The 16,629-nt window shown below is 49.6% G+C and overlaps 1 protein-coding gene across 4 annotated transcripts; it reads left to right on the top strand.

Moving 5' to 3' along the window:
* The first annotated feature begins 1,949 nt into the window (after positions 1 to 1,949).
* On the top strand, positions 1,950 to 16,587 carry NTAN1 (N-terminal asparagine amidase). 4 transcript variants are annotated; one of them, XM_081556321.1, is made up of 10 exons: positions 1,950 to 2,101; positions 8,829 to 8,931; positions 9,008 to 9,073; positions 9,358 to 9,466; positions 11,212 to 11,285; positions 12,473 to 12,526; positions 13,077 to 13,130; positions 14,348 to 14,445; positions 15,747 to 15,860; positions 16,242 to 16,587. In XM_081556321.1, exons 1-10 carry the CDS (start codon positions 2,021 to 2,023, stop codon positions 16,425 to 16,427), a joined length of 939 nt encoding a protein of 312 aa, XP_081412447.1. In that variant the 5' UTR covers positions 1,950 to 2,020; the 3' UTR covers positions 16,428 to 16,587. The 4 variants fall into 4 exon arrangements, with proteins under 4 accessions (XP_081412447.1, XP_081412446.1, XP_081412449.1 ...); XM_081556320.1 differs by having other exon boundaries at positions 14,228 to 14,445; XM_081556323.1 differs by lacking the exon at positions 8,829 to 8,931.
* The last annotated feature ends 42 nt before the right edge of the window (positions 16,588 to 16,629 follow it).

The following is a 16,629-nucleotide window of genomic DNA, read 5'->3' as shown; positions in this document are numbered from 1 at the left end:
TGTTCTTTTGATTTCTTTGTTTTTTTTCTTAATTGATCTACTGTATTAAAGCACCATTTTGCAATAGAAAACTGAAATTGAGACTTTACTAAATTGAGACTTTATTAAAGAGGTAAAAATAATTGTCAGTGTGTTTGGAAGTTGTTGTTTAGTCACTAAGTTGTGTCTGACTCTTTTGCAACCCCATGGACTATAGCTCACCAGGCTTCTCTCTCCGTGAGGTTTCCCAGGCAAGAATGCTGGAGTGGATTGCCCTTTCCTTCTCGAGGGGATCTTCCCAACCCAGGGATCAAACCCACGTTTTCTGCATTGGCAGGCGGATTCTTTACTACTGGGGCACCTGCCAGATTGCAGCTACTGAGAAACAGTTGCATATTGGTGATGAGGATCATTTCCAGGTGCATCTTGAGGGCATCCCACCCAACTGGTCCAAGGAGAACAAACACTTCCAAAAAGTTACAGGATTTTAAGGAACATCTGTGCAAAAAAAAAGTTGTTTAATCTCCTTCGGAATTATGGGAAAACAAAGGATTTTTCTATCCCTGTTACTCAAAAGCAGGCTTTCAATGGGGTAGGAGTTCCAGGGTCCATCATTTTGTCTGCCTGCTACGGGCAGGCCTTCTTTAATGAGAAGTGGTTAATTCTTACAGATGGGAAAGGACTTATAAAGTGTTGAGGGTGTCAGACCTGTCTTCTCTTTCTGATGAACTGTGTGACCCTCAGCAAGTTACCTAGCCTCTCTGAGCTCCACTTTGAAAATAAAAGTGAAAATTACTAATAACTACTTCATGGTTGTGAGGATATGATGAACGTTCATGTAAAGTCAGTTGTTTTGCCACCTTGGGAGAAAGTTATGCAGGAAGCATGGAAAAGTCTTTTCCAGGTGAAAACAACTTCATTTCTCTCGTTTACCTATTTGGTACCAACTTAAGCAACCTCAGCTGGAGGAGAAGAGTCCGAAGGCTCTGCCTGCCAGGTGCTGCTTAGTGCAGCATCCTAGAGACATTCTGATAATTTTTGCTCTGTGTGAAGTGTGTCCCCCTTGATCACCTCACCATTATGACTTTTCTAAAATTATTTTGTTCATTGTGGAGTCGGATCTATTTGAATAGTATTGGCTCCAAGGTGAGAAGCCTCGCACCAGTGTACCTGTCCTCAGTAGGGTCTGTAGGGCATTTTGCTGATCTTTACTCCCAGGGTTCTTAGCCTATCTCTGAGTGCCTATTAAATGTCAAGCACTAAGCATTATTGTGCGTATTTGCGTCCTATGTCGCTTCAGTCGCGTCTGACTCTATAGACCCTAGGGACTGTAGTCTGCCAGGCTCTCTGTCCATTGAATTCTCCAGGCAGGAGTCATGGAGTGGTTGCCCTTTCCTCCTTCAGGAGATCTTCCCGACCCAGGGATCGAACTGGCGGCTTTTAAGTCTCCTGCGTCAGCAGGCAGGTTCTTTTACCACTCGCGCTGCCTGGGAAACCATAAACTGAAAGATCATTATTAGTGATCTCTAAATGTGTGGGGCTAGCAAACTTCAAGCTCCATTTTTTCATCTTAAAACAGTTTATGTTTATCATTAAATACAGCCCTTTGAAGCAACACGGCAGGTTCGCAGACTTGCTTGCTCTAGGTCACTATGATGAACTTAGGCAGGCGACCCCAGTGCCCAAACTCAGGCCAGGTTGGCTGAACTGTGAGCCTGGAGCTGAGGGCAAAGGCCATCTGGAGAAGCGCGGCTCCTCCCTATCCTGCGTGTCTTTCCACGCTTTCAGAACTACACTTCCCAGTGCCCCTTGCGGAGGAGGCGGGCTCCCTCCGGTTTGTACTACGTTTCCCATGGGGTTCTGCGACCCCGCTCTAGATTTCCTTAGCCTCTTGGGACTGCACCTCCGTCGGACTCCATTTCCCGGAGGCTCGTGCGGCGGCGCGGGGCGGGGCGGGGCGGCCCGAGGCTGGGGGCGGAGGGCGGCCCGGGGGTGGGGAGGCCCCTGCCTCCCTGGGCCTGCCGGGGCGGCCGCCTCCGCGATGCCGCTGCTCGTGGACGGGCGGCGAGTGCGGCTGCCGCAGTCCGCCAGGGACCTAGTCCGAGCCCACCCGCTTCTGGAGGTGAGCAGGGCCCGGGCGGGGGGCTTCGGGGCGGGCCCGAGGGTACCCGCAGGCGGGCCGGAGCCCTCCTCAGCCCGCCGCCACCAGCGCCCCCCGGAGTCAGGCTCGAAACTTGGCGCAGCTGAGGTGCTGTCGGCACATCCGGAGCCCGGGCTTGAGGCGTCTGTGGAGCTTTTACCTTCTTTGGACCTTACAGGGCATCTGCGGAGGCCCCCCTCTTTTTCCAGAGGAGCGGACGGGGGCCCAGAGAGGTTAGGTGACTTGCCCAAGGTCGCCCAGCACCGCGGCTCGAGGACACGCCGGGACCTCCTCTTCACAGATAGGGCAGTCCCAGCCCCCAGTCCGGATTTTGACCCTTTTAGGCGTGTTTGGGCAGCGCTCTGGGTCGCTCCCTCGCCGCGCATCCTCACCGCACGGCACTGTCCTCGGGATTTTCAGGAAGCCGGAGGTTGTTCTGGGTGTGGGCAGGGGCATCCCGGCGGGTCTCCTGGGCTTCTAGCCTCGGGGTCTGGGGCTCCCGGGTATTTTTAGACGGAAGAAAGGGCCCTCCGGGTTTTTGCCCCGCTGGGCTGTGTTGAGGACCACACCCTACGGAAGGGTTTTTGTTTTGTTTCCTGCTTTTGTCCTTAGATAGACCTCTGAACCCTTATTCCATGCATAAGCAGAGACTGTTAGGAAAACGGTTCTTACTGTAAAAAAAAAAAAAAAAGAAAAATTCAGAACCAAACCTCCCACTTGCCCCGGATCCAGTTCAACCCATTTCATGGATTTAAGAGATGCCCGCTGAGCCCCTCATGTGCCTTGATTATGGCTTTTGCCTCTTTCCTTACAGTCAGGGTATGTATAGGGCAGGGATGGTTTTTATGGTTTTTAGCCACAGAGTGGCTCAAACACCATAACTGTTAATTAAGTGCCATACAGGGAAAAATGCCCCTTTTCACTCTGCGACGTGAAGCTCAGGAATCTGGCCAAGTCTGGGCTTAGGAAAGATATTCTTGAGGTTTCTTCTGTAACAATTGGGTGGTGTGTAATGATTTTGTCTAGAAGGCTTGTTTTGTTTATTGTCCCTTGATCTCCATCTCCCCCCACAAGAATGTAAGCTTCCTGAAGGCAGAGTATGTATCTTCCCAGAGCCTAGGGCAGACCCTGGCAGTGAATCTGTGCTTTGTAAATATGTGTTACACAAACGAGTGAGCAGAATGACCCCCGAAAGATGAGGCGTGTTACTGACAAGGGAAGAGGGGACAACTCTGTGTGATTCTCAACTTACATTTCAAGAAAGCCATAGTGATATCAGCCAGCACATACTGGGCACCCAGCAGACACTAGTCATCGTGTTAAGCATTTTCCTTCCTTGTGCTGTGTCCCTGCCACACCATTAACCGCTGAAGTTGGGACTAGGACTCAATAAGGGGGAAAAGTTGCAGCTGCCTAAAGAATGTAGTGACACTCTATTTTTATGTCTGTTAGAAAGTTTCTCGGAAAAAGTTAGTCCAAGGCAGCACCGTAAGTGTGGAGAGAAGGGGAATGAGGTGAGATAGCAGGAACCTCTAGAAGGGAGGTTTGGCCTCTGTGGAGTGGGGACCAGTGTGCCTTACAGGAATGTGGCTGGGGTGGGCGGTCACTTCCACATGCAGCGGCCTAAGGGTAGAGGGGAGGCATTCTCGCTGGACCAATTGGACTGTGCCCCCTGACCCCTGGGCAGGGCAGGAGGGGCTCCGAGGGCGGGTGAACTCGCTGGTTTCCCTGGCACAGAGGGCAGGAGGGCAGAATGGAAGGCAAGCCGGGAGAGGTCGGTCAGACTTAGGTGGCAGAGGTTTAGATGGGTCGTTCAGCTGACACAGTGTAGAGAAATGAAAGGTTTAATTATTATTTGTTTAATAGCAAGTAGTATCCCCTTGGTAAGAAAATCGAAAATCTCAGAAAGAAGAAAAAAGAATCTGTGGCCACAACCATGCTTCACACTTTGGTGAATATCCTAACAGAGGTTTTTCTTTGTATATGACATACTTTTTTACATGATAGCATGCTGTATGTTCTATTCTATAAGGTGTCTTTTTTCCTGTGACAGTAGGTTGTGAGTATGCAGTAGCAGCAGTTACTAGCCCATCTACAGCTATGTTTAGCATAGGATAATAATAACAGCAGCAACAGTAATAGCAATGCTGTGGAGCTCGCCAAGCATCCCAGCCCTAGGAGGCAGGTACTACTGCTGTTCCCACTTTACAGTTGGGGACTCTGATTCATAGAGGGTGGAGTAAGTTGCCCAAGGGTTCGCATCCTGCGAGAGGTGAACCCTGGCGGGTTTGCCTTTGCCTCTGGACCAGCGCTGCTCAGTTCGGTAGCCATTGGCCACAAGTGGCAGTTTGCGTTTAGTTAAAATTCGATAAAATTAAAAAATCAGATCCTCAGTCACACTGGGCTTCCCCAATTGGCTCAGGGGTTAAAGAATCTGCCTGCGGTGCAGGAGACTCAGGAGATGCCGGTTCGATCCCTGGGTCGGGAAGATCTCTTGGAGGAGGGCATGGCAACCCACTCTAGTATTCTTGCCTGGAGAATCCCGTGGACAGAGGAGCCTGGTGGGCTACAGTCCATGGGGTCTCTTATGACTGAAGCGACGTGAGTACACACACAGTCACACTAGCCACGTTTCAAGTGCTCGACAGTCATGAGTGACAGCGGCTGCAGGATGAGACAGGGCAGGTACAGATTGCTGTTGTTCCGGCAGAGAGTGCCCTTGGACGGTGCGGTCCAGAGCCTCCACTCTTATCTAGTCTCTGGATGCTCAGAATCTGGTCCCGCAGCATCTTAAGACTTAATGGTCCCGTGAAATTCCGCATAACGTAGTTCCTGCTTTTAAGCATGCGAGACATTTCTGCTGTTTCCCCTTTAGGAACATTCACAGAGCTGAATCTTTACAAACCCCTGTAATTATCCCATGGAAGGGCTTTTTGAGCAGAAAAGCCCTATAACAGAACCAGTGTTTTGAAGCAAGGATGCGGGCAGCCATCGGGAGGATAGAGTGGGTGGGGGAGACGTCGGGGTCAGGACCAGGGAGCAGAGGTAGGGAATAGGGACAGCCACTCCCCGCAGGCCTGCTCCCAGTTAATCCTCCCACAGCCTAAGCAGTGGCCTCGTTTCCCAGAGGAGGGGATGAAGCACGGGCGCAGGCTGTGGCCAGGTCACTCACTCCAGGAGAGGGGGAGGGCGCCTCTGCCCCCCAGCATTGTCATGCTTTGTGCCTTTCACTGGGCATGAGTTGCAGGAATTGAGGTGAGAGGCGCATGGGGTTCAGTGGAAGAATTCTCACCTCCCACCCGGGAGACCTCGGACCCTGTTCTCGGCCACAGCATCATTGTGCTCCCATTTCTCGGGCTTCCCAGGTGGCTCAGCAGTAAAGAAGCTACCTGCCAGTGCAGAAGACACAGGTTCGATCCCTGGCTCCGGAAGATCCCCTGGAGGAGGAAATGGCAACCCACTCCAGTATTCTTGCCGGAGAAATCTCATGGACAGAGGAGCCTGGCGGGGTACAGTCCACGGGGTCACAAAGAGTCAGACACGACTGAGCGAGTAAACAACTACAGCAGCAGGTGTAAGGGGAGAAGGGACACAGCTGAGGTAGGGCCTGTGGTGGGAAGAGGGCTCGGTTCCGAGGGCTGGGCTGGGCAGTGCTTTCGTACTTGCTTTCCCGTTTTTGAAGGAAGAACGGACGGAGTCTGGCAGAGGGGTGAGGGGGACTTGTTCTCTGGGTTGCGCCTCAGCGATGGGTGAACCCAGGGGTCAGTCAGCTACAGCCACGGGCCACATACTGTTGGTGGATGATCCACCAGCACAAAGTGGTTTTTACATTTTTAAATGCTGGGGGGAAAGAAAAGAAGAATGCTTCCTGACACGTGAAATATGAAGTCACTTCGTGACATATGAAGTCTCGTGAAACTCAGTTTTCACTGTCACCCATAAATATTTTCTGGGGACACGGCCACTTGTCACGTGTTCTCTGTTGATTTCATACTGAGGAGCTGAGACCGCACCGTCTGCTAAGCCCCAAATATTTACCATCTGGCCCTTTTCTGAAACAAGTGCACTGACCCCGGGGACAAGAGGACAGTGCCCTCAGATAGGAATTGGGAAACTAGGATGAGCAGTAGCAGGAGAGACTGAGGGAAAAGGTTTGGGTTTGTGTGTGTGTGTGTGTGTGTGTGTGTGTGAATCTGAGTGTCAGAACATTAAAAAACTTGAGAAACCTGGGGCTGCTTTTATTTCAGAAAGGATACGAGTTTATATAGTAGGACTGTGTGTTTTTGCACAGAGGAGAACTTTAGCTCATCTTTTGCTTTTTGAAAGTGACAGACCGAAGCAACGTAGCTGTTTTCCCTTTCAGGCCGTCCTCTCCCCCAATCACGTGTGCTTCTGTTTCTCTGGGAAACAGTAGGAGCTGTGTCGATCAGAGACGTTGTGATTTGGGGCTCTTAGGTACACAAGTGATAATTCATTTCTCAGAAATAGCTTTGCTTTTGGGTGGTGACCCAGTTGTGAAACGGAGCGGTAAAAATTTGCCTTGACTCCTCCCTCCCTCTCCCCGAAACGAACCAAATGAGGTGAGTATTAAAGGAATGATAAAAAACAAAAAAAAGGAAATTCTGCAGTCTCTTTTATCTTACCTTGAATTGAAGTGAGAAGTGGTGTGAAAAGGAAGAGCGCTCACTGCTCTGAGGTGTGGTGAGTTTTCGCACAATCAGCTGGATTTCTTTGTCCCTGACTCAGCCATTGGATCACACACTGCACTTCATTCAGTCCTTAGTTCCTTTGTTTTTAGAAAAATATTTTAAGTTGAAGTATAATTCACTTATGATGTGTAAATTTCTGCTGTATAGCAGTGATTCAGTTTTATGTATTTATATTCTTTCTCATATTCTTTTCCATTATCATTTATTACAGGATATTGACTGGTTCCCTGTGCTACATACAATTAGGACCTTATTGTTTGTCCATTCTGTATGTAATAGTCTGCACCTGCTAATCCCCAATTTAATTCCTTTCTGAAGTGGTTCCTCACTATTTCTCACTGTAGTTCCTCACTGTAACTGCTGCCTTGCTTCTAATTAGTGGAAGTTTATTAGAAGAGAACTCTCTATAACTCATCAAATGGATTGTCATGTTCTCTTCTATCGCTTGTATTTTGTTCAGTAAGCCAGCACTAACCAAAATTAGCCCCAGCTGTGAGGAATGGCCAGCAGCCAGTATAAGTCTATAAAAATGTTCCCTGGTCTAGACAAGTACCTACACGCTCTGTATTTGCACGCGTGGTTAAGAAATTGTTTATTGAGTTTATTTGTTGTAAGTAAGAAGGAAATTAGTGATGCATCAATTTGACATTTTGAAAAAAAAAAGTTTAATTCTCATTAAAGAATTAATTGGGCTTCCCTGGTGGCTCAGTCAGTCAAGAATCCTGACCCAGCGATCAAACCCGGATCACCTGCCACACAGGAGACACAGGTTTGTGAGCCAGGAAGATCCCCTGGAGAAGGGAATGGCAACCCACTCCAGTATTTTTGCCTGAGAAATCCCATGGACAGAGGAGCCTGGTGGCCTGCAGTTCCAGGATTGCAAAGTTGGACACAACTGAGCGACTGAGCGAAGAATTAACTGGCCACCTGAGTTTTCCCTGCTCCAGATTTACTACGTGAGAATTGATACAGATACACCTAATATTACCCTACCTTTTCATTAGTTTGCTTATTTATGAGTTCTCCTTTTTGGTTTCCTACTTTAGCCTTTTTTTTTTTTTTGGCCACGCCATGTGGCATGTGGAACCTTAGTTCCCTAACCAGGCATCAAACCCGTGCCCCCAGCATGGGAAGCTCAGAGTCCTAACAGTGGACCACCAGGGAAGTCCCCTGGTTTCCACTTTAATAACATAATTACCTCCTAGGGCATTTGGAGAATAGAGGAAGGACAGCTGGGACAGTTAAATGACGTGTGTTGGCCTTGCTCCAGCACCATCGTGGTTATATTGGTGGCTTTCCTTCCAGTGTTTTCTCCTATATGTAGTAACGTTTTTAGCATTGTCGTACTAATAGCATATTTACAGCTTGAATGTTTTTTTTCCCAGTCTTGTGTCTTGCTCTTCAGTTTTACATTTCTCAAAACTCCTTTCCGGTAGCCTTCATTTTTTGTGACTGTGCAGTTAACAGTTGTGAGCCGGTTCTGCATAATTTGCTTACCTTTTCTGTTGTCGTCCCCAGCTTCGTGCCATTCTCAGTAACACAGGGATAAGCGCATTGGCATTTGGGGTTATTTCCACAGTACAGGTTTCCAGAGGTGGGATTACTAGGTTGGGGCATAGGGAAGGCTTGGACCCATCCTCATCTTTGAAGAAAGTGAAGAAGGGCTGTAATTTCTGAACCACTCACTGCACTAGTCCATCTGATCCGATTTTCTTTATAGTTGCAAAGAATAGTGGAAAAGGATCTTTGCATCTTATTTCATAGGTTTTAGAATGTCGTTCTCTAGGGTGAAAAAACCCCAGAACTTCCTTGCTTTCTTCATTGTTCCACATGGTAGTTCCTGCCACTGCGTTTTTATTTTAGCCTGTCAGATAATACACACACCTCAGACCTCACGAGGGTGTGTTTCCACCTAGGGCACACTTTGGCTCTCTCCACCTATCTAGTTACTCAATCCTCACTAATTTCCATCACTATTTTATTTTTTTTTAATTAAACAGGAAAGAGCCAGACTTCTCAGAGGTCAGTCTGTTCAACAAGTGGGACCCCAGGGCCTTCTGTATGTTCAGCAAAGAGAGCTTGCAGTGACCTCCCCAAAGGATGGTAGGTTAGGAACCAGTGAATTGGGCCTTCTCCCCAAAGGCTAGTGGATATTTTATTTTATTTCTTTTTTAAACAGGCTCCATCTCCATTCTGGGTTCTGATGATGCCACCACTTGTCACATTGTGGTCCTGAGGCACACAGGTATGACGAGAGACATGCAGGAAACTGTTCCTTACCTGGACCCACCGTGTGGGACCATGAGCGTCTTGATTTGCGTTTCCTGGCTCCGCTCACCTCTCCTCCGTCTGCATGGCCCCTCCCCGAGGCCCTGGTCAGATGGGTTGGCTGGGCAGCCCCGACGTCTCTGTTTTTCCTTCTTGCAGGCCATTCAAAGATGAGGTGGTCCGAATGGACAGGCGTAGACCTGGGCTGCGCCCCCAGTTCTCATCGGGAATAACATGAGTCGTTTCACCCTTGTTCTTCAGGTAACGGGGCTACCTGCTTGACACACTGTGACGGAAGTGACACCAAAGCTGAGGTCCCCTTGATCATGAACGCCATAAAATCCTTTTCCGACCACACTCAATGTGGAAGGTGAGCGCCCCGCTCCTGCGTTGTGTGATGTGGGGAACTTGGCACTGTTGTGTAGAGGAAGCTGCCGTGGTGCCCGCCCTTGCCTCAGCAGCTGCTCAGGGAAGAATGGGCGACGGGACTCAGGGCCGGTCCCGGAAGGAAGGTCTGGCTTTGAACTTGCAGATGTGTTCTCAGTGACGTTCTCTTGGCCTCTGTGTGTCAGCCGATGCCTTGTGACACTCCAGCAATGGAATCTCTCCCTTTCTTCAGGAGTTGTTTGTTGAACGTTTCGTGTGAACAAGAACTGGTTATGGGTGCCAGGGGCCTAGCAGTGAATGGAGGAGACAAACCCTGCCCCCCGGGGGCTCACAGTCCACGGGGAAGAGATGGCAGCAAAACAGGATGTTAAGTAGCGGATGGGCTGTGAGGAAAAGGAAGGTGGGAACGAAGGGGGTCAGTGTTGCAGACTGTGTGCAAGAGCTGTTGCCCGCCTGGGCCCAGCACAGCGCCCATCTGCTCACCAGTGACAGAAAGCGTGGTCACCTCTGTTTCCCACGTGCGGCCCCCAGGGTGGGCTCTCAGGAGTCACATGGCTAGTTAAGGGAGCGCCCGTGACCCCAGCCTGGCTGTCCGGCTGGTGCTCACTGTCGCCTCCCCTTTCTCTCTCATCGTCGGGCCTGGCAGGCATGGCTCTCATCTTATTTGAAGTCTAGGGCAGCAGTTCATTGGAATGAACTAGTCTAGTCAGACACATGTTCTTCAAATCCCAGGGATTTAAGGAAGGCCTCCTCACTGTCGCAGTTTCTCTAGTGGAACACAGATCGGTTTTTAAGTTTAACTCTCCTCCTGCCGGGTCTGTGACGGGCTGGGCCAGCCTCAACCTTGTGTCCTGTCAGACCACCAAGCCCGGCAGGTTATGTGGCTGGACTGGGGCCCAGTGCCCAGGCCCAGGGCCGTGGTGCTCAGCACACGGTTGTGAGAGAGAGGATTCAAAGCCACCAGATGCTTCGCGCTGAGCTGCTGACGCGGAAGATTCTGGAGCCTTCCTCAGGAGGGTTTTGTCTGTCAGTTGAAGGGAGTGTGAAAGGTGGCCCCGCACTCTCTTGAGCTCGGGTCCCCAGGTCGTCACAGGCTGAGGACAGGGGTTAGCAGAGAAGTGAGCGTGGGAAGCGCAGGGTTAACAGACTTGATGCGGTTTTTCCAGCTATAGGGTTTCCTGGAGCTGCTCTGCATGGTGGCTCCCCTGGGAGTGGGCGAGGCTTCCCAAGCTCACTTAACCCCAAGAACACTTCTGTCTCGTGCAGCCAGTGTTCAGGGGGACGCACTGAGGAAAAAGCTGGTGTCATAGATAAGCATGTGCTTCAGACGCCGACCTTCCTTCTCTGTAAAACGGAGATGAGACCCCCGTCTCTCTAAGATGCTGGCCTCCTGGTGGCGGAGATGCGCCCACGCAGGGCCCGGTTAGTCCCGTCCCTCCCTGACCCTGCACCCTGGGTCCAGTCAGGCTGAGACTTTAAGAGGTTTCTGAAGCGTCCCGCTCAGGGCGGGTGAGTAGTGTGACGTGATCGCCATTTTCCAGACCAGCCTTTCTTGCTCTTGCCTCCCAGTGGCATCATGTTTGAGAGACAGCACCCCTGGGCCCCTGGGCAGAGCCCCAGTGCGTGCACCATGGCGTGAACGGGGCCAGGAGCTGAGGCTTAGGGCAGACCCAGGCCTGCCGGGCTGAGCCGTCCTGCCTCTGAGCACCCATCCCGTCTCTTTGCCAGGCTGGAAGCGCACCTCGTGGGAGGCTTCAATGACGACAGGCAGTTGTCACAGAAACTGACTCATCAGCTCCTTAGTAAGTTCACTTTTCCCCTCAAATCTGATAAAAATGTGTATCTATTTTTGCTTAGATGAAAATCCCAATTAGTACAGAAACTATGAGGGGTGCACCTGTTGGAAGCCACCCAGCTCGGAATCTTCCATAAATACTGGAGAGCGAAGAGCTAAACATTTAGAGCTCACGGAATGGGGACAAGGTTTTCCTTCAAAACAGCAGGTGATGCCGCACAGTAAGCCTGTGAATTGTGTGGGGGGAAAAAAAAAAAACACCCTCCTGCAGAAATGTTCATGTTAATCTGCAGAAAGTTAAAACCCTGATACTATTTTTTCTTTGTTAAATTAGCAAATACTACCATGAGAAAAAAACAACGTTGTTCTGTGATTAACCATGAAGCAGCGAGGTGGGGGTACTTCCACCCTGCAGTACTTCGGTGGGACCTTTGGTGGAACCTGTCAGAAAAGCCTTTTGGCATCCTGGTCCATCGCAGACCCAGTCATTTCTCTTTTGAGAATCTTTTCTAAGAAAATTAATCTGAAATGTGCATAGAGATTTATACCTGAAGGTGGGCAGTAGAAGATTTTTTACAATAGGAAATAATCTAATGTCCATTAGTAGAGGCATAGTTATACATACCATTAAAAAAAATTTAACGAAGAGGTTTGAATTGCATGGGAAAATAACATGTACAAACAATCAGGATGTGAAATTGTCTACACGATGTCTGAGCTCAGCTGTGCACGGACAAACATGGCAGGAAGTACACTAACTGTTAAGTGCTAGGATTATCGGCAGGAAAAGCCCGTGCACTTACACCTTCAAAACCCACCTACTCCTTATACTCTTCTGTATTTGCCGAATGTTTCATAGTGGTCAAATTTTTTTTTATGACCCATCACCAGGAAAAAACATTCTTTAGGAAAAGGTTAAAATCGTATGACTCAGTTTGTCCCACCAGCCTCTCAGAATAGGGAGAAGAAAGGAAAGTCTTGGTGGAAGTTTTCTCTGGGCCCGATGCTGGGAGTGCGTCTGACTCTTGGCAGGCAGGGTGCTGGGCGTCCGCTCACGGGTATCCGCCTCCGATAGGCCAGGCTGTGGTCTAAGGGTGGTGGATCCCACTCTCCAGCCCCCTCTTGACTTGTTCCGTGTATACTCTGCTACTTAAGAGAACTTTTTTGACATCAGTTTTGAAATTCTCTTTGTAGGTGAATTTGACAGACAAGAAGATGACATTCATTTGGTGACATTGTGTGTGACAGGTGAGCTTCGCCATCCTTGCCAGAGCAAAGCTGTCGTTTTGGGGGGTGTTTTGCCCTCGCCCTGAAGGCAGGACCCAGCGTCTGTGCCTCAGTCGCAGACGGCACCACGTGTCGTTGATTTGCTGCCCTCTTCCAGCTCTCCCCATATCTGCTGGCATGGCCCTCCCTGCCCTCCCCACGTCCAGATCCCGCGCAGCCCCAGCTGAGATCCTGACCCCTACCCGCCAAGGGCTCTCCTCTGACCTCCTCGGGATTCTCAGCAGCCTCTCTGTTTCCTGGGAAGGAGCGGGGCTGGTCCCGTGAGGAGCTGCCACCACGTGTGTGGGTTGCCCGGAGGCTCGGACTCTGGAGGGGCAGTTTGTTCCAATAACCTGACTGCCCAGGGCTCAGCTGGGAAACGGGGACACAGGCCCTTTCATGTTCTGATCCCCCGACCTTTGCAGGCAGCGGGGGCTCCTTCTTGGCCTCTGTTTATAGAAAATGAAAGCAATTATTTAGTATGTCTTAAAAATTAGATCTTAAAATTCCTTTTTTTTCCTTAATGTGTTAGAATTAAATGACCGGGAAGAAAATGAAAACCACTTTCCAATAATTTATGGCATTGGTAAGTAGTGTGTTGAGCGGAGGGTCTGTGATCTCACACTGTTAAAGGCCGATTCTGCAGCTGGTGGGCCCACGGCTGTCAGTGTGGCAGAGCCTTGGGCCCAGGTCCTGACTCCTCTCTGGATCTGCTGGGCGAGCCTGGGCAAAGAGCTTACCTTCTCTGACCTTGTATCTACGAGAGAAAAGATGTCCACATCCTAGACTGTGAAGGGAAACAAGGCAGCAAATATAAAGCTTGGGCTCGGGCATCGCCCAGTTAGGGGACAGCTCAATGTCAGTGGTCTCTGCTCCCCCAAGAGGCCCCTCTGCTTTTCTCTAGCCAGAGCTTTGCGGGCTGGAATGGGGCGATTTGACTCTTCTTATACTCAGGGAGCTAATTAAGGTTCTGACAGAGAACAAAGAGCCTACAAAGCAAAGTGAAACCATCAGGCTAAAGAAAACGCCAAGTTTCCCTTCCTCCTGTGACAGCCCCTGGGACTCCTGAGGCTTCAACAGGCTGGGACTGGCTGTCTTTGTTTACTGTAAATATTTATTTGGCTGCATTGGGTCTTGGTTGTGGCATGTGGGATTTTTTCTTGCGGTGCCTGGGCTTCTCTCTAGTTGAGGCACCTGAGCTCAGCAGCTCAGGTGAGGGCTTAACTGCCCTGCTGCATGTGGGATCTTGGTTCCCTGACCAGGGATTGAACCCAGGTCCCCTGCATTGGAAGGCAGATTCTTAACCACTGTACCACTAGGGAAGTCCTGAGACTGGCTGTCTCTACAGAGGGCTTCTGCCATATCCGTAACATTCGGTTTATTTTGGCAGAGTGTTCACTGCTTTATTCTCTATATTTTGTATGTCAGAAATAGTCATAACCAACACACACCACCAGACTTGGCGCCGATCCCAGGCCACTTCTGCAGCCTTGTCTTGTCAAGGCTTGTCTTCCTTGTCACAGGGCTGAGCAGGGAGGCCTTGCCACAGGCTGCCTGAAGAGATGGCACGTTTCCCGGGTGGGGGTGGCCCTTGGTCTGGAACCAGGTGTTCCCGAGTCCAGCTCAGGCCTCAGCACTTCTCACTGAGATGCCTGGCTAAAGGGCTGCATTCTCCCTTCCCAGAAAGGGAGAAACGACCGACATGTAACTTTGTCCAGGCCTATCACGGGCGATGGTGTGAGTGTGAGACTTACCAGCCCCTGTGGCTTTTGCCAATTGGAGGCGTCCTGTCATCCCTCACAGCCGTCAACGTCAAAACTGCGGAGATCTACAGAGCCTCCTTCCAAGACCGAGGTCCGGAGGAGGAGCTGCGGGCCGCCCGAGCTTTAACAGGAGGACCAGTGAGTCCGACAGCATCTTGTGTTACAGGGTGAAGGGAAAAGGGGGGCATCAAACTCCAAAGCCTTGAGCTTTATCCACCTTGGAAATGAAAAGTTTCTGACGGCTTCTGGAAAGCTGCCCATGGTCAGGAACCACCACACACTCACAGCACGTAGAGAAGAAGGAATGTTTTAGGTTAGAAGCGCAAGACCCCAGTCCTCCGCCCTGAAGATGCTGGGGATGTATGTGAATCCCCCCGCATCCAGATCCAAACAAAATGAACCCCTTGTACTTTGTAAGAACTTTACCACCAGTGAAGTTACTGCAAAGAAAGGAGAGCTAAGTGGGGAGAAGAGGCTTCTCGCTTCTATACTGCAGGCCACGCTGTCCCCAGACAAGGTCACTGGAAAGCAGTTTGCTGGGATGAATTGAAGACCCCAAAGAATAATCGGATCAGTTTAAAAGTCTGATTGCCTTTGGGTCTTTTTAGTTAACTAACACCTTCATCTTAAAAGTTAGGGAAAAAAAATAAGGCTTACATGCTTTTTGAGGAACGAGTGAAAAAATCCTTTAAAAATGCGTAACTTGAAAAAAACAGAAATCGCGTCAGAGCACCCAAAAGTCTACTTGCTTAGGAAAAGCTGCCATTTTCCCTGGAAACGTCTGGACCCAGTGGTCTGTTTTGCCAACCCTTTGACATTGTTAGGTTTCCTTTCTCAATCTCTCAGGGAGCAGAAGTCTTGATTTAGCTAAGATTCAGTACATATTTTAGACTCAGTAACCAAAATTGAACATTGCTGGTTAAGCTGGAAACTGCCATTGGCACATTTGAGAATTCAGGGAATTGATCATTTGGCAAATTTTTACGAATTGGCCTGTCGCTTCTTTTGAGGGGGCAACAGGCACGTGTGGTTTTAAGCTCCAGGGTGACTAGGGGTGTGTGTGAACGAGGCGGCAGCGAGGGGAATGGCCTTCGGTCAGACACACGGAGTCTGCAGCCCAGCCCTGACACTTACAGACATGTGACTTTGGGCAGCAGGCCCATCTCTCTGAGCCTCAGGTCTCCAACCAAAATGGAAAAACCACCACCTTCCTGCAGGATTGTTGTCAGAACTAAGCAGAATGATGTCTGTTGCCCACAAAGTGCAGTACCAGACAGGTGGGAAGTAGTTAAGTGGCAGCTTGTTTCAGAGACAAAACTCGAAAGCAGCTTCTCTACCAGATAAAGGCCTTAAGTTCAAAACGACACGGGAGCTTGCAAAGGCGGCGTTTCTGCCGATAACACTCCTTAAATTCTGCCCCTGAAATGTTCTTTTTTTAGATGATTAGCATTTACGATGCAAAGACAGAGCAACTTCGTATAGGACCGTATTCCTGGACGCCGTTTCCCCATGTGGATTTCTGGTTGCAGCAGGATGATAAGCAGATACTAGAGGTGAGCATCTACAGGTTGGGCACCTCTCTGGCCTTGGTTTCCTCATCTGTCGAAGAATAGAGTGTAGACGAGACAATAGCAGCTTTCCCTTCGGTGTCTGTGGAGGGCACCATTCACAGACCCTGTTGAGCTGCTCCTAACGTTAGTCGGGGGTGAGTGGATCCTGGGTAGATGTCTACGCAGCAGAGTGACAGGCAGCCGTCTGCTTTGTTCTTGTTAACCCAGGACACCTGTTTCTTACGTAACTTTACAAATTATATATATACAGTGATCTGAGAACAGCCTGATGAATGTGTAAGGAGCACAGACACTCTTGACAGCTTTATCAAACTAGGGAACAGAGCAGGTTCTCCTCTCACACCCCAAATCTTGTTTTTCCAGAACCTTTCCACGTCACCCCTGGCTGAGCCCCCCCACTTTGTTGAACATATTAGGTCTACCTTGATGTTTTTAAAGAAACACCCTTCTCCAGCCAGCACACTGTTTCCTGGGAACAAGGCTCTACTCTACAAAAAAAATGGAAATGGCTTATGGGAAAAGATCTCTTCCCCAGGAAGCCAAAAATAGGAATTACCAAAGAAAGCACCTCTCTGACACCACAAAAGACCACTGGCAGGGGCAGGGAAGAATGTGAACTTGGGATCTTCATCCTTTGAGTCTTAGGTCTCTCTCCTTACTCAGTGTTTTTCAGATGACTTTAAAATAAAATCTTATTTTGGCAAAGGCATTTGTTTAGGTTTTCTTCTTGGTTAGTATTAAGAGGCCAGAG

Source organism: Giraffa tippelskirchi, chromosome 13 (assembly GCF_054371585.1).
Source record: "Giraffa tippelskirchi isolate mGirTip1 chromosome 13, T2T-mGirTip1v1.2.pri, whole genome shotgun sequence".
Taxonomy (NCBI): domain Eukaryota; kingdom Metazoa; phylum Chordata; class Mammalia; order Artiodactyla; family Giraffidae; genus Giraffa; species Giraffa tippelskirchi.
The sequence above is the reverse complement of the archived record's forward strand: the minus strand, read 5'-3'. Positions and strand labels throughout refer to the sequence as shown.

What these genes read in the sequence shown, in the direction of transcription:
- NTAN1 (XM_081556320.1), top strand. Translation starts at nt 2,021, where the DNA reads ATGCCGCTGCTCGTGGACGGGCGGCGAGTGCGGCTGCCGCAGTCCGCC. An exon ending in AGTGACCTCCCCAAAGGATG is followed by an intron (nt 8,932 to 9,007) that starts GTAGGTTAGGAA and finishes TTTTTTAAACAG; the next exon opens with GCTCCATCTCCATTCTGGGT. An exon ending in TCCAATAATTTATGGCATTG is followed by an intron (nt 13,131 to 14,227) that starts GTAAGTAGTGTG and finishes CTCCCTTCCCAG; the next exon opens with AAAGGGAGAAACGACCGACA.